The sequence below is a fragment of the Anastrepha obliqua genome, chromosome 4 (genome assembly GCF_027943255.1).
Source record: "Anastrepha obliqua isolate idAnaObli1 chromosome 4, idAnaObli1_1.0, whole genome shotgun sequence".
NCBI lineage: Eukaryota > Metazoa > Arthropoda > Insecta > Diptera > Tephritidae > Anastrepha > Anastrepha obliqua.
The window spans coordinates 97597719-97624909 of record NC_072895.1 but is presented as its reverse complement, the minus strand read 5'-3'; the positions used below and the strand labels follow the sequence as shown (position 1 = coordinate 97624909).

General features: G+C 35.2%; 1 protein-coding gene and 1 long non-coding RNA gene across 2 annotated transcripts; both read left to right on the top strand.

The window, feature by feature from the left end:
* Window positions 1-11676: 11676 nt before the first annotated feature.
* LOC129246363 (uncharacterized) lies at window positions 11677-12055 on the top strand. The gene is made up of 2 exons (XR_008582460.1): window positions 11677-11761; window positions 11839-12055. It is a non-coding gene; the product is annotated as an uncharacterized LOC129246363 (long non-coding RNA).
* Window positions 12056-24212: 12157 nt separating this feature from the next.
* On the top strand, window positions 24213-25084 carry LOC129245533 (vitamin K epoxide reductase complex subunit 1). Its single transcript, XM_054883739.1, has 3 exons — window positions 24213-24487; window positions 24568-24665; window positions 24750-25084. Exons 1-3 carry the CDS (start codon window positions 24327-24329, stop codon window positions 24992-24994), a joined length of 504 nt encoding a protein of 167 aa, XP_054739714.1. The 5' UTR covers window positions 24213-24326; the 3' UTR covers window positions 24995-25084.
* Window positions 25085-27191: the final 2107 nt, after the last annotated feature.

Here is a 27191-nt window from a genome sequence, read left to right as displayed (position 1 = left end):
AGAGGTCATAAAGGGGTTTTCAATTGGCGTGGGTCGATTTTGGCGCCCTGTGGCAGCCATTTTGTTTTGGTGACATCTGTCAAATCTTTTGTTTATTATTCAGTTGTTTATGCCAAATCATCATGGCAAGTTACACGATTGAACAGCACGTTCAAATGATAAAACTTTATTATCAAAATGAGTGTTCATTAAGGGGGTCTTCTGGTCTCCAGCGAAAAAAAAAATCGATTTTTTTTTTTTGCATAATTTTGTTGTATGTGTATGCGAGAATACGCCACAGAAAGGATTTTTTGAAAATCGCATTTTTTCACATTTTTCTGGGCACCGAAGTGTACCCTACTCCGGCCGTTTTATCATAAACTTTATCTTTAAACGCGTTTCCCCGAAAATCGTGTTTTTTAAGCATTTTGGTCACACTTTTCATAGTAGTTATACTCCGATTTCAATGGTTTTGGTCTTAAAAGGTTCGGAAAACATACCGCTAAGTTTCCCCGTGTACGATTTTTGAAATTTTTTTTCATTCCATTTTTATAACCTTTTAAAGTTCAAAAAATGAGCAAAAAAAATTTTTTTTTGCAAATTGTTGCATAACTTTTGAAAAAAATTAAAAAAAAAAAATCTGTCACGGGAAAACTTAACCAGGGCAACTCTGAAGACAACGCATATCTAATTTTTGCTTTCTGATTACCCAGGTGGAAAAACCGTGACCAAAATGGAGACCTGTTTCGTTTGGAGGTGGACGTCTTCAGCGCCATTTCAAGGTCGCGGGTGTTAATTTTTTTCAAAGTCAAAACCATTTTTTAAAAGCCAAGACATGTACCTTTAAAATAAAAAAAAAATTTTTTTTAAATATTCACAGGATTTGTCACAATCAATCCCCAAAAAAACCCTTCATTTCAGGGCCTCGAGACCAGAAGACCCCCTTAACGCAAACGTTGCGCGCATTGCGTCCATTTTTCGGTAGACGTGGTGGCCCTTCAAAGTCGACTCTTCAACGTTTGGTGGCCAAATTTTAGACGACCGGGTCAGTAAACAATCAGCCAACATCCATTCGTTCAAGGAACGCAAGATCAGCCGAGAACATTGCCGAGGTCCGTGAAAGTGTACAGCAGAGCCCAAGGTAGTCTATTCCTCGCCGTGCACAAGAACTTGGCCTTTCGCAGACTTCAACTTGGCGAATTTTGCGTCGGGACTTTGTCCTACACTCGTACAAGATCCAACTGACCCAGGAGCTCAAAGTTGATGACCATAGACAACGCCGTTTGTTCGTTGACAGCGCTTCGAATCGTTTGGAAGAGAGCCCCAGTTTTGGGCGAAAAATCATCTTTAGTAACGAGGCGCATTTTTGGATGAATGGCTGTGTTAACAAACAAAATTGCCGTATATGGGACGACACCAATCCACACGAGGTTCACCCAGAGTGCTTGAAAATACAAGGCTGGAGTGGCTGTGCGTCTTTCTCAAAATGGTGTTTTCAAAGTCGCTGACCAAAATTATTTGAAAACGGCTAAACCGATTAAACTCAAATTTTAAAACGAGCTTCTTAAATATATTTTTTAGTAACTAATCGAAGATTTTTTACTCACCGATAAATATTTTTTTTTATTAACAATTTAAGGCCGAAATTTTGGTCAAAAATCGATTTTTTTTCGAGAAACCGCCATTTTGTCAAACAAATTTATTTTGCTTATTCCTTCGATTAATTACTAGATTTAACATTACTTTATCGAAATCTGTTTATTTTTTTCATTTCAGAGGATCCAGTTCAGAGATATAGTAATCACCGCACAACGTCTTTTTTGAGAGGAGCTCCTGGAGACCAGCGGTAGCTCCTTTCCAAATAAATATTTTTGCAAATGCTAAGTCTTAAAATACAGTTAAAATATAACACATTTTTAGATCAATAAATTTAAAATTTTTCTCAGAAAAAATTCGGGAAAATTCGCTTTTTTGGGCTTTCTAACTGTATATATCCCCTTAACCGTTTTATTGGCTGTATAGTCAACATCTTCAATAGACCGTTCCAGCGGATGTCAAAAAACGCGCAAATTTTATTGGTTGCACCCAAAACTCTTGTGGTTTCAGAAAGGTTGTGGTGTTAGGGCCTGCAAAAAATGGGCAGAGTTTTGCACTCTACTTCTAACTGCTGAATAGATCCTTAGTGCTGAGGAGGATCTAGCTTTGTTCTATAAGAATTGAGTCAACAACACCATAAGGATTGGAGTTAGCCTAGAATAGCTCTTACCATTCTCGGGAGTAACCTTTCTTCAATGTCGTCGAATGACAGTACGCCTCCTTGCGGCGGTTGTTAATGGAAATTGAGAGTATCTAGTAATGAATAATGTATAGATACTTTAGGTATGACTCAGGTCTAAGGAGAGTTTGAAGAAGAACTCTCCTTGAAATTGGCTGCCAATAAAATTGTACTTAAGTTCATGGATCCTATTTGGAACTACAGGGTCCGGCACTCGAAGTGTAACTATGGTAACTTCAGACCGCTCGTGCATCAGCTGTTTGCTAGGTTGTAGGCTAAATGAAAGTCCAGAGTATTGTTAATAAGCGCGCGGAAACATTTTGCCGAGAGTAAACGCAAAAAAAGGAAATCAATAATGGATTTTAAACGGAATAGCGTGGTTGCATTATATTTGTCTGGAAGATCACAACCAGCGATTGTTCGTGAGCTCGAGCACCTTTAAGTAAATTAAGTTTTTGGTTATCGCAACATTACTCGTTACAATGATACTGGTAGCATCGCGAAACGTCATGGAGGTGGTCATCAAAAGACTGCAACGTCACGCGAAATGGTTCAAAAAGTGAAGAGGCGACTTGAGCGAAATCCCCGACGAAGTGCCAATCAAATGGCGAAAGAACTGAAAATGAAAATGTCCGACCGTAGCATCCGCCGCATACTGGAAAACGATCTCAAAGTCAATCCTTACAAGATCCCAAAGGCGCATGATCTCACACCAAAGCAGCAACAAGTCAGACTTGAGAGAGCGAAGGAGTTGCTACGCTTGGCCGAAAGCGCTGAATTTCCGAACATTGTGTTTTCTGACGAGACAAATTTTCAAATTGAGCAATTCGTAAACTCCCAAAACGATAGGGTTTATTTCACCGACCGTTCATACGAAAATTTGAGTCATCGATTGGCCACCAGGAGACAGCACCCGCCACAGGGAATGGTTTGGGCCGGTGTAACCGCAGATGGGCGCTCTCCAAATGTTTTCATCGAGCTTGTCGTCAAGGTAAATGCGAAATATTATCAGGAAAGTATACTGAAGGTGGCCTTGAAGCCATGGGCAGACAAATGTTTGGGTGGCAGACCATGGACTTTTCAACTGGACTCGGCATCGTCTCACAAAGCTCCAGTGAGCCAAGAATGGCTAAAAAACAACGTGCTGAACTTTATAACGTCCACACAAGGGCTCTCAAACTCACCAGACGCGAATCCGATGGATTATTTTCTTTGGGCCATTTTGAGAGCGAGGTCCGAACTAAAAGATTCACTAATCTGGAGCTTGACGTTGAAATAAACCATTGTCCGCGAGTGGGTCAAAATACCTGCAAGTCACATTCGGGCAGCTTGCGATTCATTTCTGGACTGCCTCAGGGCCATGGTCAAGGCAAAAGGTTGTCATATCGAGCAAGAGTAAACTGATTCTTAATTTTGTATTATTCTCACATATTTTTTACTTTGAATTGAATGAAAGTAATTTTTCAAACTAAATTTATGGCCTTTTTAATTGGTTACACTTCGAGTGCCGGGTCCTGTAACCTCAAATATAATCAAGAATCGTATTTCTTGCACTTTTACAACAACAAAACGTGACTTTTTAAGATCAAATTCGGATTCAGCATCTGAAGAATATTCGGAGAATTTCAGTCCGGTTCTGAAAGTATATCAAATTTGAAAGAAAAAAAGAGGTTGCCTGTAAAGTCGGTTTACTGACGATAGTTTAACGTGATAACGTCATAAGAAAATACTAATTGAATGGTTGCATTTTTCAAAAGAAAATTTTAATTTTATTTGTTTGATAGATATTTTGTATAACATAATACACTTTAACATAACATAACATAGCATAACATAACATAACATAACATAACATAACATAACATAACATAACATAACATAACATAACATAACATAAAATAACATAACATAACATAATCACGTCAAAAAATAATAATAACATTAAAACAACAGGTATTATTAAAAAACTTGGTTTTATTTTAAATTCTTCAAGTAAATCAAATGAATAATAATCAATAAGAAGGCATATGCAAATACAAGTATGTGAATTTATATACCTACGTATGCGCATATACATACACATATACGCTCACTTAAGTAGGAGAGAGCAAGATGTCGAACGTTGCCGTTCGTTTGCTTTGTTTGCTCTGTCGTTCGTTTCGCGCTTTCGCTTGCAGTTCATTCAAGGTAACGGCAATGAGCAAGGTAACGACATATGAGCAAGGTAACACTAATGAGCAAGGTAACGACACATTTTTTCGTGCGTGCAGCCTGTTAAATCGAATTATAAGACGTTATCACGTCAAAAGTGATTAGTCCTTGGTCTTGATTGGTCTCTGGTCTGAGTGCGATTAAGCAGCTATTTTCCGTGCAAAACAAAGTTTAATTTGTGTTCACTTTGCAGCTCTGTAAATAATCTACTAAACTTACGTTTTTCAACAAGCAACCTCCAACTTCAGGTTAATGCCTATTATGAACTATAACGGTGTGATTTAATTGCATATAATAAATCAACATACCATTTTAGTTTTGTTTAAATATTTGCTTAGTAACTTTTGTGACTGTTACGCGCGAAGTGATGAAAAACATACATATACATACATACATACTCGTGCATATTTCCACGCAGTCACCAAATCAACACAAACCAAACCAGGCAACGCCATCGTGGCAGCAGCGTACTCGTATAACTTAATTATTTCAAACTATTGCCACATGACGTTGAGCAATTCTTCATGCCACAAATGGACGGACGGAGGGACGTACATATATCTGTATATAGAAATAGTCGAAAAGATGCTCGTTTTTAGTCATAACTGCACAAATAATACACATATACATACATACACACAAATGTAGGTAGAAATATACACATAAGCACACAAACATATACACAAATATGTATGTACGTAAATCCTAGTCGAGAACGTGCCGCCAAAAGTAAATGCAAAATAAATCATGACGCGTGCAGTAACAGAAAATGCTCGAGATCCCACAAGAAACAAAACCAAAACCAAAAAAAAAAAATTAAAAGTTTAAGTCAAAAAAAAAAAAAAAAAAAAAAATAGAAATACTCGTAACAGTCAAAATATTGTGGCAAAACAAACAACATTAAGGCAAATCGTTACGCTCTAACCGCAAAGCGGATCCACATGTTGCACGTGGCAGCTGCTGTTGCTGCTGCAACATATTCTTGCATATGCCTTTGCATTGCTCGCATTACAGCTTCAGCCTTCATATCAGCTGCTAACTGCCAGCCGTTAATTTACCGCTATACCATTGAATGCCACATTTAAGTTAACTTTCTAAGTTAATAAATTTAAATACATGTAATTAAAAAAAATATTTAACAAAACTGTGTAAACTTTGTAAAGCAATCAGCAGTCGGTACGTACGTACATATGTGTGTATGTGTGTGTATGTTCGCGTATGGCAGCGCACACAAACTATTGCACATGAGCCGTGAGAGCAGGAAAGAATATTCCGAATTGGAGTTAATTGTGTGGCTAGTTAAAAATAACAGCACATGAGAAGAGAAAACAACAACATAACAAACGGAAATCTGCGAAAACAAATCATAACTAACATCTGTATGACTTTCAAGGTTGACGAAGTGGCTGCCCGCCATTCGGTTGGACTGCTACTTAATGAAACGAAAAGTTCAAGCGAAGCCGGATTCAAGAACAAACAAAAAAATACTCAATATATATTCTAGAGATCTTATATCTATATGTGTAAAAGAAAGTCATGTTAGTTACACTATTTATAACTCGAGAACGGTTGAACCGATTTGGCTGAAAATTGGTGGAGAGGTATCTTAGAACCAGGGTTCGGGCATAGGATACTTTTTATCCCATTCGAACGCGTTCCTGTGAAGTCACTATAAAATGTGGTACAACAAAAACGCATCTGATATGGAATAACAAAACGCAAATGACAGCTAAACGTAGTTTTGTCTATGGTTAAGTAGAAAATTTGATAATATAAATTTTGTCAGAAATATATAATCACAGTAATTTGTATCATCATGATCAATGCCGCGACCAAGACGATCGAATCTTTCCCGACAAAGCCGTAATGCAAGAAGGATACGAAACATTGCGAATGAATGAAACGACGATGAAGAAGCACAAGGAATTGCCCGTGAAGAGCGCCGCGTTAGTATGGCTCGACTTCGTGCTTCTCAATCACAAGAGCACAGCGCGGCAGCCCGTGAAATGGCTCGGTTGGCAATGCGAAATCGTCGAGCGAATAACAGAGATCAACAAGTAGATTATTTTCGACGCAAAAGAAGAGAATTATTAAGTGCTGATTTGAATCGAGCAGCGTTTGATATGATTGCAACACTGATTACTGCTTGCATCCTAGCGTTTACATTTGGCCAATGAACGTTGTTTGCGAGTATTTTGGCGCATTGAAGTTTTCCGGAGAAACGCCCGGATTGTGCTGCCTTAGTGGAAGAGTGAAATTTCCATTATTGACTTTTTTGGAGGCGCAATGATTTTACTGCCTGGCGACTTCCGCCAAACACTGCCAGTAATTCCAACATCAACGGCTGCTGACGAAGTAGACGCTTGCCTCAAATCATCGAATCTATGGCGCAATGTGAAGAAACTTCAACTGACAACAAACATGAGAGTTGCATTACTTAATGATACATCTACTGAAGATTTCTCTGAGCAATTACTGACTATCGGTAATGGTCGAGTACCTGTCGACGAATCGAGCGGATTGATTTGATTTCCTCAGAATTTCTGTAACTTTGTCTCATCGAAAGACGAACTTATCAATAAAGTAATGGTTGAGTGAGCGAGCAATGTTAGCGGCTAAGAATAAAGATGTAGACGACCTAAGCTACGTAATTCAAAATGATACGATTGGAACAATGCATTCATTCAAATCCATTGACTGTGTAACAAATGAAGATGAAGCCACCAAAACTATCCAATTGAATTTTTAAACTCATTCGATGTGCCTGGCTTACCACCGCACAATTTACGCCTAAAAGTTGACTCCGTAGTAATCTTGCTTCGAAACATAAGCCCACCAAAACTTTGCAACGGTACGCGTTTGGTGTTAAATAACTTGATGAACAATGTGATTTACGCAACGATACTCAAAGGGAAATTCGAAGGTGAAGAAGTTCTCATTCCGAGGATCCCGATGATCCCAACCGATCTTCCGTTTGAGTTTAAAAGACTTCAATTTCCGATCCGTCTTGCATTCGCCAGGACCATTAACAAATCACAAGGCCAATCTTTGAAAGTTTATGGTCTGAATCTAGGAAATCAATGTTTCTCACATGCTCACGGAACAAAGTTCGCCGGCTCAGCTAGTTTTTCATAAAAAGGATTTTTAAAATTTTAACATTTTCAACAACTACAACTATTGGGCTGGCAACTAAGTAATTGCAGATTTTTTTTAGAAAATCAATGACACTTTTTTCATGGAACTAAATAACTTTATTCTGTAATATATTGCCCATTTTGATCAATGACCTTTTGCCACCTTTCAGGCAGCATCATAATCCCACGTTCATAAAACTGCTAGATTTTATTAGCAGAGAACTGAATCAGGTACGATTTGACATCATCATCATTATTGAAATGTTTACCATTCAAGGAGTTTTGTAAAGATCGAAACAAAAAGTAATCAGACGGTGCCAGGTCAGGACTATATGGTGGGTGTGGCAAAACATCCCAATCAAGCTCCAATAATTTTGTCGAGTGGTCAAACATGTGTGTGGCCTTGCATTGCTATGATAAAGTATATTACTTTTTCGATTTGTCAATTTGGGCCGCTTTTCTTCAACTGCATTGTTTAATTTCGTTAGTTTTTTAATGTACACATCAGAATTGATCGTTCGGTTGGCTGGTAAGAGTTCAAAGTAGACAATTCCTTTGTAATCCCACCAAAACTGATAACAAAACCTTCTTTTGATGAATATCAACTTTTGATGTTGTTTGAGGCCGGGTGACTGCTCCACGATCTTTTCCGCTTGATATTTTTGTATACAACCTATTTTTCATCGCCAGTTATCAGTCGTTTTAAAAATGGATTATTTTCATTACGTTCCTTTAGCAAATCACAAATCGAATGCTACTTTCGTCTCTTTTCAGCCCTAACTTTCCATACTACAGTCTGAGTTCCATCCGAAAACCTACCTTTTTTTCAAAAGTCCGCCATTTTGTTATTTTTCAAAAAAAAAAATCCCATTGTAGCACCTGCCAGAATGACAAGCCTACAGAATAATAATCAGTTTAACTTTTTCGTTTCAGATGTCCTGAAGAGCCAAAATCCTGTTGACGAGCCACCTATCTTTATTTTTAAGGGGTAACACCACTGTACACGCGTAAAATAAACACGATTTTTAAAGAATTTTTTTGTATAGAAGGAAAGAGGAAACAATCACTCTGATTTGGGAAGTTATTACTTATATACTAAAATACAAAACTACAAAGTTTGATCGAAAAAATTTACAAAATGGCGGCATTGGAGACATTTTTGTAATGTGGTTTCTCTTGAAGGAGCTCCGCGGCACGCAGCACAGAGGGTGCAAATTTTAATCTGGAACAAAGAAACATTTTTTTTCTTAATCTAGATAAGAATAGCTAGAGAAACACGTAGGGGATTTAAAAAATATTTATTTTTGTGGAATTAGCAAGCATTCAAAGGAAAACACTCTATTTTGGACTAAAAAAAGGGCACTTAAATAATTATAACAATCGTTTAAATTAATCTATCGAAAATCCCCTACGCTCTTCTCTTAAGAAGGTTATTATACAGATGTAGTGAAAAACCTGATTAAAAATATTTAAAATTGTTTGAGTTATGCTGCGTGCCAATTTCAGAAAACGTGTTTTGAGAAAAACGCGTTTAAAGTTTGGAAATTTGGAGAAGTCGTTAGGTAGCAGTCACTAACGCTTGGTTAAAAGCTTAAAATATTTATGAAATAAACTTCGGTAACGTATAAAACTTTTTGTTCTGTATTTTAAAAGGTTCAAAGAATTGTTTAAGCTTATAAAAAAAACATCAATTTTTTGAAATTTCTACAGTGGTGTTACCCCTTAAGACGCTTACTTTGGTGCCACACTACTACAAAAAAATATGTCGAAAAAAAATTGTTTTTGTATACTATTTGATGTTAATAATAACATCAAAACGATCGCATTTTATTTTCTTTAAAAAATTCCTAAATAATATCTATAAAAAATGAGTATTTGACCAGTCTACTACTGTAATGCGTTGCGTTAAATGCGTTTCTTTCTTGATTTTCCATTTCTCAACGAACGCCAAACGAAAACTACGCAACCGATCAAAAAACTTTTTTTACTGATTGACAGCTGATTTCCTAACTATCAAATAACAAAAAGTGTTTTACATTTGTATTACGTCTAGAAACCTAAACATTCAACTGAAGCCATCAAGAGTGAAATCCGCAATTACTTAGTTGCCAACCCAATATAAATATGCAGCCTTACTCTTTTTCTAAATAAAACTATTTTTTCTAGACATTGAAAATCTTTTATTTTCTTTTTGAGAATTATATATATATATATACAAAAAAAAAAAACAGCAACAACAACATTTTCACAATCGACATGAGGGACAAAGGAAGCTTTAAGGGAGACTGGAAACTAGGCCTTTCCGGCACCCAGCTACGAAGAATCGGAGATTCACAACCGATTTAATCATATATGTAAATATATATTCATTTGAGCAAATAATTCGTTTCGTAGTATATAAGATTTGTAAACTTATTGTTAGTTTCTTATACAAGAAAGATTCAATAAATAAAGAAAAATGGAAAAAAATATATACAAAATTCAGAATCCCTGATTTCAACTCCCTCTTGCGCCAATTTAAAGTTTATGCTCGTTGTCAAGGTGCCATTTCACACTAAAAAAATTCGTTCGCTCTTTTTTGTTTGTTCCATTCTAGAGTGAGAGCCCGCGACGCCCAGACCTTCGTTAAATTATAAAAGTTGGAAATTTTTCTATATACGTCTCCTATACAGGTATAAGCAAACCCAGATTATTAAACCTGGGTCGCGGTGGCTTTGGCAGGTAACAGGTAGTAAAGGTGAGTAAAATTGAGTCTCAAATTTGTAATAGTATAAAGCTTAGTTTTTATACATTTCAACTTACAATCATATCAGAAACTGCCTCGTCCATTGGCGGACACTTAGGGCGGTAACAACCCCTCCCCAGACACCCTAACATTCTAATTATTTATAAATCTACTTTCGTCATAGTATAAAATCTAATTTTTATATATGTTATTCAGAGATCTATAAAAATAATGTTTTCACAATCCCCAGACAGTTTCGATGGTTCCCCTATCTTCCCAGACATAATGAAGTCCACTCCAGGCGTGAGCGCGATGAATATATATGTACGTTGGCGCGAGTGAAATAGTGCGATCTGTTCTCTAAATTTATCAAGAAAATTCATTATATACATTTATAACAGATAAAAAAAGTAAATTTTTAAAGGAGAACGCAGAAAAATTTTCATATTAACAAATTATTAAATCAACAATACAATAATGCGATTTTTATTGAGTCAAGTGGAGATCTACGAAAGTTGTAAACTTTTTTATTTTACATTGGGCTACTGATGAAATGGCACCATTTATTGGTAACACTTTAATTCACATAAACTTTAGAAAATATCATTCTTTCATTGTTAATGATTCCCGGAAAGTTTTATCAGGTATTAATGAAGAATTGTCATGCCCGGAACATGAGGAAGCTGATACCAAAATTATATTTCATATCTGTAATTACAACTTTGAAGCAAATATAGTAATTCGAACTGTTGACACTGATATTGCCGCTATAATGCTTGCTCATTTACATCGCTTAAAAAATGATTCGACCATTTGGATGCTGACGGGTACTGGAAACAATGTGAGGTACGTGAATCTAACAAAGATACACGCCCAGCTAGGAGAATCCATTTGCCGAAGCTTGCCTGGTTTCCACGCAATAACAGGGTGCGATTACAATCCGGCATTATTTAGAAAGGGAAAACTAAGACCTTACAAACTATTAAAAAAAAAACGATGAATTCCAAAAAGCTTTTATAAAGTTCGGCGAAAATAAGTTAATAGAGGACAGCAGTGAACAGAAGAACATTTTCAATAGTATTCAGAAATATATATGCAGTGTATATAATGTTCGGAATGCAATTGATGTCAATTCTGCTCGAGTTCAGATGTTTATAGACTCATACAAAGTTTCCGACATTAATGAGGCTTTCAATCGAAAAAAATTGAGAAACTTTGATGCTAGCAGTTTACCACCTTGTGAAAATGAGCTACTACAGAATTTTTTACGAGCTAATTATATTTGTACGATTTGGAACAATGCTCACTTAAGAAAACCTACTTCACATAAACCTGAAAATAATGGCTGGCTACTGGAAAATGATCAATACCATTTTAAATGGTTTGAAGGAGATCAGCTACCTACTTATGTCAGTGATTCTCTACAAACTTTGTCAGGTATGTTATAATGTTCACTGTTTATGAAGAAATTATCAACCATTCATAATTATTCTAACTTGCTTTAATTATTACAGAAGCTGATGAAGACGATGACATTCATGAGGACAAATCCGCAGAATGGAGTAGCGGTGATGAAGATAATCGAGATACCGACGAGGACGATGAAGTTGATTAAATATTTTTTTGATTTAATAATAATGTTTGACACATTATATTTTTACTTTGTATTGTAATGGCTATAATTATAAATATAATTGAAATCTTTTTCGATTGGTTCAATTACGATCTAAATTATTCTCTCTCCTTACAGTAAAACTAACATGCATACAAATTTATCTTCTTAACTTTAAACTTCTAGAATTTTACCATCAGCTGTCGATTTTTCGTATTTTTTTCTGCACAATACTAGAAAAAATTTTCGATTGATATTTACAACTTTCGTAGATCTCCACTTGACTCAATAAAAATCGCATTATTGTATTGTTGATTTAATAATTTGTTAATATGAAAATTTTTCTGCGTTCTCCTTTAAAAATTTACTTTTTTTATCTGTTATAAATGTATATAATGAATTTTCTTGATAAATTTAGAGAACAGATCGCACTATTTCACTCGCGCCAACGTACATATATATTCATCGCGCTCACGCCTGGAGTGGACTTCATTATGTCTGGGAAGATAGGGGAACCATCGAAACTGTCTGGGGATTGTGAAAACATTATTTTTATAGATCTCTGAATAACATATATAAAAATTAGATTTTATACTATGACGAAAGTAGATTTATAAATAATTAGAATGTTAGGGTGTCTGGGGAGGGGTTGTTACCGCCCTAAGTGTCCGCCAATGGACGAGGCAGTTTCTGATATGATTGTAAGTTGAAATGTATAAAAACTAAGCTTTATACTATTACAAATTTGAGACTCAATTTTACTCACCTTTACTACCTGTTACCTGCCAAAGCCACCGCGACCCAGGTTTAATAATCTGGGTTTGCTTATACCTGTATAGGAGACGTATATAGAAAAATTTCCAACTTTTATAATTTAACGAAGGTCTGGGCGTCGCGGGCTCTTAGTCTATTCAGTTGTGAGTCACAGGGTGTTAACAATGAAAGTTAACAGAGAGAAAATTCGGTATATTTTACAGTTTTTCTTTGATTAAAGCGAAAATGGAAGACCTGCCACTGAAATTATAAATGGTGTTTATGGTGCCGACGCTGTGATAGCAATTTTGGTTTCGTCGATTCCGTGCAAGCACTTTTGATGTTAAGAAAAATGTCAAAAATGTCGATAAAATCACAGAAACAATCGAAGTTGACAGACGTATTAGTAGTCGTAACATCGTCCAAGAGCTAAAGATCGACCATAGAACAGTTTTAAACCACTTGCACAAAATTTGTACGCAAAAATCATGATATGAAGAATAATGGTTATACTTTGCTCTCAGCGAATTTGACAATGAGAGACCTCGTGTGGGCACCAGTATGGCCCGATTACAATTTGCGTAACTTGATTTAGCATTTTTTTTTTGTTATTTTGTCTCGAAGTTTTCGTTCTTTCTTCATGACATTTTTCTAGCCAGTTCTAATTAAAATGTAATGTTTATAATTTTGTAAAATATACATTTTTTAAAAATTAGTTCAATAATTCACTCAGTTTTATTTAGTTTTCCTGTTTTTAACCGCTGGTCTCATTGTCCACGATTGCAGTTATTGTTGGTGTACTTCTCCTTTCAGCAGTCAAATCTCTCTCTCGCTTCTGCAGTGTTGCCTAGCTTTGGATATAAAAACGCACTAAAATGCCCATTTGAAGAAAATAAAATACCAATTACTTAATGATAAATTGTGTCAAAATTTCTATGCGTGACAAGTTGTCTTTAAAATATGCGTTTTTTTTTTCAAATAAATGTGTTGTGGTTATGTACAATTTAATTTATGAGTTTTTTGTTAAGAGAACGTTTTTTTTTGCTATATTTCAGGTTATGTAACCAGATAAGGTCGTTATGGTTTCATCAACGTTTTCTGGTATTTTGTTCCTTATTTTTACTATGAATACATGAATTTTAATTCGCATTCAGTAAATTCAAATGCTTTTAAAAAAGGGGAGAAAGATCTTCAATGTAAAGAAGAATTGAGAGAAGAAGATTTAATATTCTAACATAACCTTAAAAGGAGCAAAAAATTTAATTTACACTTTTAAAATATCAAATTTTATAAGAATCAACAAATTTTCATTAACACTAAAATCTTCTCAGATTGACCTTTTTTAAACTTCTTTTGTTTAATAATACAGTTTTTTTTTAACTTACAGTTTCGGTAGCTTTGAATTAAAAATAAAAAGAAACAAACACCAAACTCAAAATTTTTCCCATTTTGATATATAAAAAAGCACTAAATTTATTGCGAAGAGCAAGTCGTTGACAACACTGGACAACACAGCCAATGCGACTTGTTTCTATAATTCTTGGCAAACATAATACTTGACAAACATTTTCTTTGCTCCCAATCCCTCATTGAATGGGATAGCCTAACGAAATGAGTATAGATAGGAGGTTTGCTCGAATCACAGGTGACTTTTTTATTCTTCGCCTTAAATATTTATTTATGTATCAATTTATCTGAAATGGGCATGCACTTTTTGGTGTGACCTTGGGCTCTTCTAGCTTACGGTCTTATCTCCCTTAAAAGTGGAAAATCTTCGTACTCATTTCGCAGCTGTGAGACAGACAGTCCTCGAAAATCCTTCATTTTATTTTGATCGAGCATCTCTTGCCATATGTGATTTGCATTTGATTCTAGTACCACAAATCGAAATTCCTAAAGTTTTATGTTGAAAGGTAAATGGTTTTAATGGGAAACTTTTTCATGGCAGATTTGCATTAGGAGGTTTTGCACTGCCTACCGTCCGCTATCAGAAAAAGCTTTTGCTATCATTTGAATTTTAATGCCCGCAAAAGGACCAAAGGCGGTTTAAATCTGCAGATCCTTGAAAATACTTTAAATCGGTTATATTAGAGTGACCCCACCGAATCCCTTTCCTGTACAAAATTCCACACTGGTTAATGTCGTAAGGCTCGTGATTAGCCCAGATTATGCAATTCAATTTAATATAAAAGGTTTACTTTTACCTGAACCAAACTTCGTATTTGAATCGCCTTTTAAATGTATTCAAATAGGGAACGAAACTCGCCAGCCTCCATTTAAGAGTCAGGATTTTCAAAAGAAGTAAGAGACGTAAAAAGCTGTTGTTTTAAAAATATGCGCTTCGTGCATAAAGTTTGGTTCCAGGCACGTTTTGGTGTTTCTATGCTTTAAGGGGGAACGCCACTGTGAAAATTCAAAAAAATCGTTGTTTTTTTGCATAAATTGTTAGTATAACTCTCAAGAAAATGTGGTAAAAATTTTAAAGCGAAACTCGCTTTATTCCCGATTCTATGTGCACTTAAGCGAGCGCCCGTCGGTTCGGCCCCGTAGCGCTTACCATACGATGCTTTATTTCAAACGCGTTTTTCTCGAAACGACTTTTCTTGATACGGTGGCAACGATTTCTTGAAGACTAATGAACCGATTTTAATTTTCTTTTTTTCAAAATTTTTGTTATCGCATTGGCTATCGTTGTACGTAGCCGATTTTCATAATTTTGAAAATAACTATTTTTTTGGGTCTGTTGAAAATAAAAAAAATGGTGAAAAGTACACATCGAAATTCAAATCTCCACCATTTTGTCATAAACAAAAATAAAAAAAACGGCTATTTACAAAGATAGCCACTATTATGTAGATTAATACAAATTGTGGTTTTTTGATTTCAGATGATTATTCGTTGCTGTATCGCTGCCACCAGATGGCGTCATTTTTTGTTTAACTCGTTACGTTTATTTCCATAAATTTGTAAATTTTCAAAATTTTTTAATAAAAATTTACATCAACATAGTTTAATACATATATAATAAATTGCCTTTTGTCCGATCCTCGAATAATCATTCCTACTTACAAAACAAATTCCCAAAAATCGACTATTTTTTGACCCCCCACAGTGGCGTTCCCCCTTAATGTTTTCTTATAGATATTTTTTTTTTTGACGTGATAACGTCTTATAATTCGATTTAGCCGGCTGCACGCACGAAAAAATGTGTCGTTATCTTGCTCATTCGTCGTTACCTTGCTTGAACTGCAAGCGAGAGCGCGGAACGAACGACATAGAGCACAATCGGCCCCCGCGTTCCTCAACGTTCGACATCTGGCTCTCTCCTACTTGAGTGAGCATATATATGTATGTATATGCGCATATGTATATAAATTCACATATTTGTATTTGCATATGCCTTCTTCCTGTGTGCATGGTAATGAACCATTTCTCTGTTGAGAATAGGACGATGATAGGAAAAGTAGGAAATGAAAGGGGGTGTTTCGAGTGTAAAGTGTCTTGAAAAAGGCAAATCGATGCTGTTGCCTCTTAGTGTTGTTGACTTATTAACGTCTGATGCGCAATCGAAATTGAACATATCTTTCATGAATTTCATAAATGTTCCGTCATTTTTCACGTTTGTGTAAATGTAACTTGACCTATTCCATTGCGATTCCATTTACCTCCTTCTCTATATCCATACAAAATAACTGTCAAACAAATAAAATTAAAATTTTCTTTTAAAAAATGCAACCATTCCATCAGTATTTTCTTATGACGTTATCACGTTAAACTATCGGCAGTAAACCAACTTTACAGACAACCTCTTTTATTTCTAATTCAAATTACTATGCCTACTTCCTTCACTTCACTTCACACGTACCTAGATGGCATTAGCGGCCGCCGCACACTGGGGATTTAGCGGAAAAAAGTCAAATTTGCAACATACCACCTGCGCAATGTTTAATGGTATTTCTAAATTCCAGAATAGAACCAACAATAAAATCAAAAAGAATTACTAAACTCCGACTTACAGTTTTTTTTTATAGATATGTCAAAAGTATAATTTTTTTATAGTATTGAACTGACCAAGAAAAAACTTCAAAGCCCAAGGTGTTTTTTTTCCTTTTGCTTGAGCCGACTTCCAATTTTTTATTTTTCATTTAGGGTACGATATTTTTATATATTTTAGCCGGAAGAACAAAGACTGTGAAGCATTTGATTATCTATTTATAATTAATTTTACGAAAAAAAAAAAAATTAAATATTCCTTCATATTCTTGGATCTTCAAGTTGAGCTACATTTACCTACGGTCAGAAACTAGTATCAACGTGTTGCTTAATAGCGTCTCTTTCAGTTTTAATCAATTGCAGGTGCCACCAGGCGCCACTGATTATTTTTTGGCAATGGTAATAACTAAACGCTTTCTAGTGAGTGCATAATGATAACGAAACACTTTTAATTTTGTTTTGACATTTTGAGGGTAATTCAGAATTATGAACTTACATGTATCCTGTGCGTAAATATTTGCTGGCTTATATTAATAAAAAAAAAAAAAAAAATATGAATTTTAAAAAACATTGTTTATATAGTTTTTAAACATGTTCTTTTCATACACAAATGTATACAATTTCGTTAGTAGTAGAAATGTAAATATTTTTTGGGTTGTATACTTTTTTCCGCATCTCTGTACAAAAATCCCCAGTGTGCGCCGTAGCCGAATGGCTTGGTAAATAACTACCACTCGGAAGAGCGCAGATTCGAATCTCCATATTACAAACGTTGCCAGTTTTTCAGCATAACCCGATATTCGGACAGCTTCCAACTGCAGATAAGTATTTTGGAATAACATCGAATATCCGCTCCCACGACAGTAGGTTCTACGTTACTGGATTTATGCCCAGCCAAGGACTGCCACTCCAGCAGCATTCTCCGTACGTGTATGGGAATGCTTATGCTGCTACCACAACAATAACAACATTGCATGCCCGTGGAGACCTACTACGAACACGCTTCTGATAAATCACAGTGGCGCGAATTGTGTATTTAATTCAGAAGTGGAATAAAATCTAGTGTACCATTTACAAATAACAAACATATTTATTTTTATAAACCTAAAGTACTGATTTATTCATTTTTTGTATTTTGTTTAGTCAAGTTCTTTGCTTTTATCTGTTAGCTACTCTCGTCAATTGGTTCGGTTTGCATCGGAGAGTGACCCATTTTTTACATAGCCCAACAAAAAATATCTGTGTACACTCAACTAAAAATAAATACGGGCCGCCAAACATATTTGCGAATTATGCTTAGTGAAAGACTTCGGTGCTTAAAACAAACTAAATAGGATGACAATATGTTTGGTAAATTTTAATAGAGCAAATGAGTTAAGTATTGAATCTACCCAAATTCGAATTGGTTAGATCATCTAACAGAACAAATTCAATTATTGCCATTATTAATAAATAATTTAGTGATTGATTTGTTATTTTATTGTTAAACCGGCCTTGAGTCTACAAAATAGTAACACGAAAACTATTTACTTATACGAGGTGTGTTCAAAAAAAGAGGTGAATTTTCATTTTTTCTCAAAAAATATTTATTTATTCATCAATTTCTATTTTATCTCCTTCAAAGTACTCGCCCTCAGATATAATACACTTGTGCCAGCGTTTTTTCCAATCCTCGAAGCAGTTCTGATATGCGATTCGGTTTTTATCTCCTCAATCGTCGCAAAACGCCGACCTTTTATGAGTCTCTTCAATCTTAGGAACAGAAAAAAGTCGCAGGAGGCTAAATCTGATGAATACAGTGGCTGAGGCATGATAACGGTGTTGGTTTTAGCCAAATAATCTCTCATAAGCAAAGATGAGTGAACAGGTGCATTATCATGATGCAAAAGCGATGCATTTTTTTCCACAATTCAAGGTAATACTCCTTATTTATTTTTACGACTTTGTGGTAAGTACTCATCATGCACTATGCCATGGTAATCGAAGAAAACAGTGAGCAAAACCTCGACATTTGATCGAACTTGGCGTGCTTTTTTTTGGTCTAGGCTCTCCTGGACTTTTCCATTGAGTCGATTGGATTTTACCTTCGATGTCTTAATCATATACCCATGATTTGTCACCACTTATGGCCCTTTTAAGCAAATCTGGATCATCGTTGACGTCTGATTCCTGAGCGATGCTCATGCGACGTTGTTTTTGGTCAAAATTCAGCAATTTTGGAACGAATTTCCGTGCCACACGCTGTATGCCCAGTATTTCCGAAAAGATTGCATGGCATGAGCCAACCGATATGCACACATCCTTAACAACTTCTCTAATTGTGATGTGACGATTCTCCATAACAATTTTCTTCACTTTCTCAACATTTTCATCGGTTGTTGATGTGCTGCGGCGTCCAGAGCCGTATGTCACTGTCAACATTTCAAGTGTTTTTGAGTACTTAATTCCATTTTCCACAGAAAATGTGATGCAACTTCTTTGATCCATTTTTTTTCGATAGCAGAAAATCGCCGAACATGCAAAATAATTGTCTTCTACTGGATATATTGCCGAAATCGTGAACATTTCTTCGAGACGAGTGTACCAACATAAAAAAAAGAAATAATAATCGAGAGTGGAATGTACGTAGCTCGCGAAATTTGAAAATTCACCTTATTTTTTAAACACACCTCGAATATATATATTTGGAGCATGGTGAAAAGATTTTTAAAGATGTTCTACCTAGCACACCGTTATTCGGCTCTGAGCGAATTTGACAGATATGCCGACGTCATTTGTTTTGAAACATTTTTTTTCAACTTTTTTCGCATTTTTGCATTAGTATCTTATTAAATTAAAACAAAAGAAAAAAACAAAACAAAAAAATTTCAAATTTTTTTGAAAAAAATTTTGAATAATTTTATCTTGATAAAAGATTAGTTTTGAAAAAAACTGTTGCTTGGACGTATATGTAGTCAGTAGAAAATTTAATATGTAAATTTATTGCACGGATTCCGTAGATCGAGTACGGAATAATGTCTTGGGGGTATCAATTTAAAAAAATAAACATTAGTAAAATTAGGGTACGCAGCGGTTAAATAGTCTCAATAAGTGATCAGTATTGTTGCTGAACACAATTTTTTTGCAAATTAAAGAAAAATAAAATTAAAAAGAATTTGAAGATTTATGAAAAAACATGTGAAAATTTTTTTTCAAAAAAATTTGAATTTTTTTTTTTATTTTTTTAAATTTTTTTTTTATTTTTTTTATTTTTTTTTTTAATTTACTAAGATACTTATACTTGTTCCTATAATCCATTTGTAAAGTTTTGATCAATCGGTCCGGAAAAACGGCTGATGGATCGATTTAAAAATTTACAGGGTTATTAGTGGAATATTAAACTGTAACAATCACTGGAAACATGAGTTCCCGCATTAATAGTTGTAAGTAAGCGATAGATTTTCTGAAAAACCGTAAAAAGGCGTTTTTTTGTGTTCACTTCAAACCAACGTTAAGGGTAAAAAAAATGTTTTTTCGCACAAAATTAAATTAGGGTCTTATAGGAAATTTATACCACTTTCCAAAACCATTGTTTGATTTATTGTGGGGTTATTAGTTGTTGAGCTATCAATGATCAAAGATAATATAGTATTTTTTCGTGAAATGCGGATATCTCAGGGAGAAATGATCGTAGCGAGAATGCAAAAAAAGCAAATTTAAGCTAAATAATCAAGCATACGGTCGGCTAGTGCTAGTGCACTCAAAAAATAAAAAGAAAAAATTTCGAAAAATTTTGTGTCGCCCTTTAACTGGCGATTGCAAAATAACCGTTAAATAAAAAAAAAAATTTGCCTAAAAATCTTAAAACTAGAAGTTTAAAGTTTCTAAATGATTTTTGTCGGAACTCCGTGCGCCCATTTTTCACCGAGATACAGCTTTTCAAAAATCACTAATAAACTTAGGAAATTTTACTGCTCCCGTAATTTTTGTGTGAAGTGTATTTGGAGAATGGTGAAAAGATTTTTAAAGGTTTACTATCTAGCAGACCGTTATTCAGCTCTGAGCGAATTTAACAGACGTGTCGACGTCTTTCGTTTTGTGTTTCACTAAGCTAAAGCTAAATTTTGTGAAACACAAAACGAGTGACGTAGAATCAAAGCTCCCCTCAATAATTTTTTTTCACCATACCTAACGAGCAAACCTGGTATCTATCATCCTTGTATTTGGAGACTGTTAAACAGATTTAATCATTTTTATCTGGTATGTTCTATAATTTCATTTAAACTTTATGTTTAAAGTTTTCTTTATAAAATTTATTGGTATTGCTGCCCATTAGTATAATCTGGAAATCAACATTCATGTCTATAACCAATTTAATACATTTCGATTCTATTTAAATTTCTGATGCCTTGATGCTCAAAGCCAATTCCAAGTCAAAATGAAATGGAAATAAATTCAGCCGCCGTAGCCGAATGGGTTGGTACGTGACGAACATCCGGTGTTCAGAGAGAACGTACATACATAGATTCGAATCTCTTGTGAAACACCAAAATTAAGAAAAAGATTTTTCTAATAGCGGTCACCATTTGGAAGGCAATGGCAAATCTCCGATTGTATTTCTGCCATGAAAAAGCGTTCGGAGTCGGCTTGACGCACACCACAAATAGGAGGAGGAGCTCGGCCAAACACCCAAAAAGGGTGTGCGCGCCAGTTATATATATATATATATAATGTTTTATATAAATATATAAACAAAAACTACCAGTAAAGCCGCACTAAATGTACCAACAAAGAATTAAACCGTATTTGCATAATTTCCTTTGCATGTTGCCTTCGGTGATAACCTCAAGTTTTGCCGACTTGAAGCTGTCAAAACAACTAAGCATCAAACAGTATAAACAAATGCTTTCACTACCCTGATGGAAAAAAAACTATTTATATGATTATAGAAAAAAAAATGCCTCACACGCATGCGCCTCACAGTAACCAGCTGTACAGCAAAATTGCTCTTGTACAGTGAAACCTCTATTTAACTAACCTTGATGAACCGAAAAACTCAATAAAATAAAATAAAATTTCCGTGATGAAATGCTCCATAAATATAACGAAAAGTGTTGAATATATTGACAATTGAAGTCGCGTTGGAAAATCGTCTATATAACAAAGTGTCAACTCAAAAGCCTCTACATAGCGAATTCTGAATATTTAAACGTTAAAGTCCCCATAACAAAATTCTCTACATAACGAAGTGTAGTGCATTGAATGCACATTCTCATTCTTGTTTTAATTATAGTCGAAACAAGTTATCCAGTGAAGCGCAATCAAAAAGTTCTAAACATATTTCGCGACCAAGCATTTTATGTTCGAGAATGTTTTATTCGAAATGGGGATAAACAAACTTAAATAACAGAATGTATATATATATATATATATATATATAAGTATAATTGGCGCGTACACCCTTTTCTGGGTGTTTGGCCGAGCGCCTTTTCCTATTTGTGGTGCGCGTCTTGATATTGGTCCTACAGTTTTCAGCCGACTCCGAACGCCAGATATTTTTATGAGGAGCTTTTTCATGTCAGAAATACACTCGGAGGCTTGCCATTGCCTGCCGAGGGGCAACCTGTAATCGAAAAATGCTTTTCTTAATTTTGGTGTTTCACCGAGATTCGAACCTACGTTTTCTCTGAATTCCGAATGGTAGTCGCGCACCAACCCATTCGGCTACGGCGACCGTATGAATATTGAATAACAGCTGAAAACTTTGAATTATATGTTCAGAACGGGCTATGTTTTTCATTATTTTTTAAATCGTAAATAAAGACTAAAAAAGAAACTACTCTTATGCGATTTTTTTCAAAAATTTTTCAATTTTCATTTATAACGGGTGATCAATCATGAGGTGCTTTTTTCAATAGTTAAAAAAAAAAAACAAAAATGTAAATTATGTTCAAAACCTTTATTTATCATTTGAAAGGACATTCTTTGACATTTACGCAACTACGCTTAAGGTGGTCCATTCTGAAGGTCCAATTTTCAATCACTCGTTCGAGCATTTCGACTGGTATGTCGTGAATAACACGCGTAATGTTGGCTTCCAGAGCTTCAATCGTAGCTGGTTTATCAGCATAGACCTTGGACTTCACGAATCCCCAAAGAAAAAAGTCCAAAGGTGTGATATCACAAGATCTTGGTGGCCAACTCACAGGTCCTAAACGTGAAATCAGCTGCTCTCCGAAATGACTTCTCAATAAAGTCATTGTTTCACGAGCTGTATGGCAAGTGGCTCCGTCTTGTTGAAACCAAATGTCGTAGAGATCATTAGATTCAATTTCAGGTAGCAAAAAGTCCGATATCATGGTACGGTAGCGAGCACCATTCACAGTTACGTTGCGGCCATCATCATTTTTGAAAAAATATGGACCGATGATTCCACCAGCCCATAAACCACACCAGACCGTTGTTTTCTCTGGGTGTAAAGGTAGCTCTTGAACCTGTTCTGGTTGCTCTTCATCCCAAATACGGCAATTTTGCTTATTGACGTAACCATTGAGCCAGAAATGCGCCTCATCGCTGAACAAAATTTTGCTCGAAAACAGCGGATCTTCTTCAATCTTTTCAAGAGCCCAATCAGCAAAACGGTGACGTGCAGGAAGGTCATTTGGCTTTAGTTCTTGTACGAGCTGTATTTTGTATGCTTTTAAATGAAGATCCTTCCGTAAAATTGACCAAGTTGTTCCATACGACAGTCCAAGTTGCTGAGAACGGTGCCGAATCGATTCATCGCGGTTTTCACGTACACTCTCTGCTACTGCCGCTATATTCTCAATGCTTCTTGCTGGACGTGGTCTATTCGGTCGAGAATTATCCACCAATGAATATTCGGATTCAAATTTGTTGATGGTATGTCGAATAGTGTTTAAGGCAGGCCGATTATGTTGACCATAATGCGGTCTAAGCGCACGAAAAACATTTGTCACAGAACGCTGATTTTCATAATACAGTTGAAGAATTTGTAGACGTTGTTGCGGTGTGAGTCTTTCCATGATGAAATGCCAAACGCTGTTCAACAAATCCACGATGACAGTTTGCCACAACTCGCGCGCGATCTGTAAAAAAAATGCAAATGAAAAAAACTCCTCTTAATTGATCACCCGTTATATTTGAGGATGTTTTATTTAAAATCAGCATAAACAAACTAAAATAACAAAGTATTTTTGGATCAATTGAAAGCTTTTAATGATATGTTCATTAATAAAAAATAAAAACGGTGCATGTTTTTTTTTATTCTTTAATCTGGAAATAAAAACTCAAAAAAAAAAAAACTATTCTTATACGATTTTTTTAAATTTTGCATTTTTCAAATATACTTATAAATATATATTTTAATATAACGAAACTATAGATTTAACAAAGAACTTGTCCAACCCCTTCAAATTCATTATATCGAGGTTTCACTGTACTTTAGCGACAGCAACAGCTTGTTGAAAAAACAAACACGGTGGCCATTCTCGTGATTTGTAAAAGAAATTTTATTTGCGTTAGCGTCGCTCTCGAACGCTTACCAATTGCTCTGGAACGCGGTGATTTAAGCTCAATTAAAGTTTAATAAATAATTGTAATAATTTTTTTATTTTTCTCTAAAAAATCTTACAAATTTACACAATGAGCCAGCTATTTTGGCGTTTTCGTGGCTGTTGCCTTGTTGGTCTGCTGTTGTCTGCCTACGCCACCTATGTGGAGTTGAGAGCGGAAAAGGATGCTGACTACGTGGCGTTATGCGACTTGAGTCCGAAAGTTAGTTGCACGGCGGTATTTACTTCGAGGTGCGTTAATGAAGAGGAAAATTTAATAAAAATTGAATTTAAATTATGAAAAAATTTGTATTTAAAATTTAAAATTTTAGCTACGGCAGAGGTTTTGGGCTAACAAAATATGTAACCAGCTGGAATCCACCGAATGGCTTGCTTGGTATTGCCTTCTACATTATCTTGCTGCTGCTGAGTGAGTCAAATTAATCAGTTTTAAATTTGTGTTCGATATATGAATTGGAAAAAATTTAAAATCGTTTCCTTTACTCTTTCGCAGCACCTCCACGCCATCGCCTGTTCTCGCTGCTGCAACTGTTCCTCTGCTTTGTTTCCAATTTACTTTCTATTTACCTGGCGTATTTGTTGTATTTTGTGCTAGAGGATTTTTGTGTGGTTTGTGTGTCAATTTATGTTGTCAATTTCGTTTGTTTGTGGGAGTCGTGGAAGATTTCCCAACAACTATGCGGCAAAGGGTTTAAAGCGCATTCGAAAGTACAAAATGGTAGTAATAAAAATAATTAACCTTGTGCGGGATAAGTTAAATGAAGTATATTGTTTTAGTGTAATTGCAAATAAAATGTGATTTTAATAAAGATTTTAAATATTTTATCATGGAATTTTTTATTTTTTTGGTTTGATATCAGTTGCTTAACAAGTTTCCTTATACAAAAAAAAAAAAAACAAAAAAAAGAAACTTATTTGTAAAAATATTGTATATTCCATGGCCTTAAGGGTGGTTAAAGGCAAGGGCCGATGTTGAATGTGTACTACACCTAAACGTCAACGACACCGTTGGACTTCTTTCTTGGGGTTATTTGAAAGAAAAGGTGTACGTCGATAAGCCAGCAACAATTCAAGAGCTAAAGGATGAGATAATTTGGCACATTAACGGCATAGAACCTCAATTATGTCTTAGCGTCATCGAAAATTTGGATCATCGGATGGAGGTATGCCGCCGAGGCCGCGCGGCCATTTGCCTAATACTTTGTTCCACACGTAATTGAGCCATACCAATATTATCATAATAAAGAGAAATGACTATAATTTCCTAAAAAAAATTGTATTTGATTCAAAATCAACACCGGCCCTTGAAACTTAACCACCCTTTAGATAAGGAACTATTTGCATTAGGTGGTCTTTGGAGGTGTGCCGCCGAGGCCGCGCGGTCATTTGATCCATATTTTATTCTACACGTAATTGAGCCATACCAATATTATCATAATAAAGAGAAATGACAATAATTTCTTAAAACAATTGTATTTTATTCAAAATCAACACGGCCCTTGAAACTTAACCACCCATCCATCCATCACGTGAAATTCATGATATGCAAGCATACCATATGATGGTACTTTTTTTAACACAACCAGCTGATTAAGTCTTCATCTATCTGTTTTTTAGTTTCTTGGCAAAATTTGCGTTCGTTCAAATTTTTTGATGCACTTGCTTTTGTGGGAGGATTGATTCTCACGATATAGAGAACACAAAGTTAGTGCCATTCCAGTACCTCTCCTTTTTTCTTGCTAATATTACAGAATCGACTGTTTTAGCGACTTCAGCATGTAAAATAAACCAACCTTTGTTTGTAAAGCTACTTGTTTGTGAATATATTGAGTTTTATATTAACCCTCTATCCAATACGTCTACAGACGGTCATCATAAAACCCGCCTAGGTTTTATATGGAATTTTCTTTTTCGTGTGAGCCGGCATGGCTGCCTTGAAACGGCTATGACGGAACCATTCCAAATCATTTATAGTGTTCATTTGCTTCATTTGGATGTTTATCATCAGTTTAGTAATGGCCTTCGTTGAAATCAGTCGAAAAAATTACAGTTGAAAAATGTCATCTTTTCGTTTGTGAAAAAGTGGCCAAACATTGCAGAAATTTCTTTAAAAATTCTAAACAGGTATGTATGTTTCTTCATCAAAGTGAAATTATCATTCACACTCAATTTTAGATGTTACCTAGCATTATACGGCGAAATGAACAATAAAAACTTCCTCTTATTGTATTGAATTTCAAATTACTTTGCTTTAATTTTTACGCTTAATCCAGAAAGACCGTCTGTAGTCGGTCTACCTTTTTTGTTACCTGTCGAATGAACAAACACAGGCAATGTAAAATAGACTTCAAATTCGTTTTTAGCGTACCAAAATTAATGTTATATGAATTTTACATGATTTTTGGATGATTATTTATAGTCTGCTGGATAGAGGGTTAAGGGAATATTCTAATATACATAGAATTTTGAAAAAATCGATTTTTTTTTTGCATATTTTCAAAGTTTAGACATTTAGGAATATGCCATTAAGAGTTTTTTTCTTTTAATTAATTCCTATTATTTTATGAGTTATAGCCTTTTTGATGACATGGCATCGGGCCGCTTCAACCCAACAAAAGACTTTTTCTCAGATGGTGATAAGGATATCTCGAGTTCTAATAAACCGATTTACTTGAAATTTGGGGAGGATATTCGGCCGCCATAGCCGAATGGGTTGGTGCGTGATTACCATTCGGAATTCACTGAGAGGTCGTTGGTTCGAATCTCGGTGAAACGTCAAAAGTAAGAAAAACATTTTTCTAATAGCGGTCGCCCCTCGGCAGCCAATGGCAAACCTCCGAGTGTATTTCTGTCATGAAAAAGCTCCTCATAAAAATATCTGCCGTTCGGAGTCGGCTTGAAACTGTAGGTCTCTCCATTTGTGGAACAACATCAA

Excerpts from the sequence above, each read along its gene's own strand:
- LOC129245533 (XM_054883739.1), top strand. The coding sequence starts at position 24,327 with ATGAGCCAGCTATTTTGGCGTTTTCGTGGCTGTTGCCTTGTTGGTCTG. Across the intron at positions 24,488-24,567 it reads ACGGCGGTATTTACTTCGAG|CTACGGCAGAGGTTTTGGGC; the intron begins GTGCGTTAATGA and ends TTAAAATTTTAG. Across the intron at positions 24,666-24,749 it reads CATTATCTTGCTGCTGCTGA|CACCTCCACGCCATCGCCTG; the intron begins GTGAGTCAAATT and ends ACTCTTTCGCAG.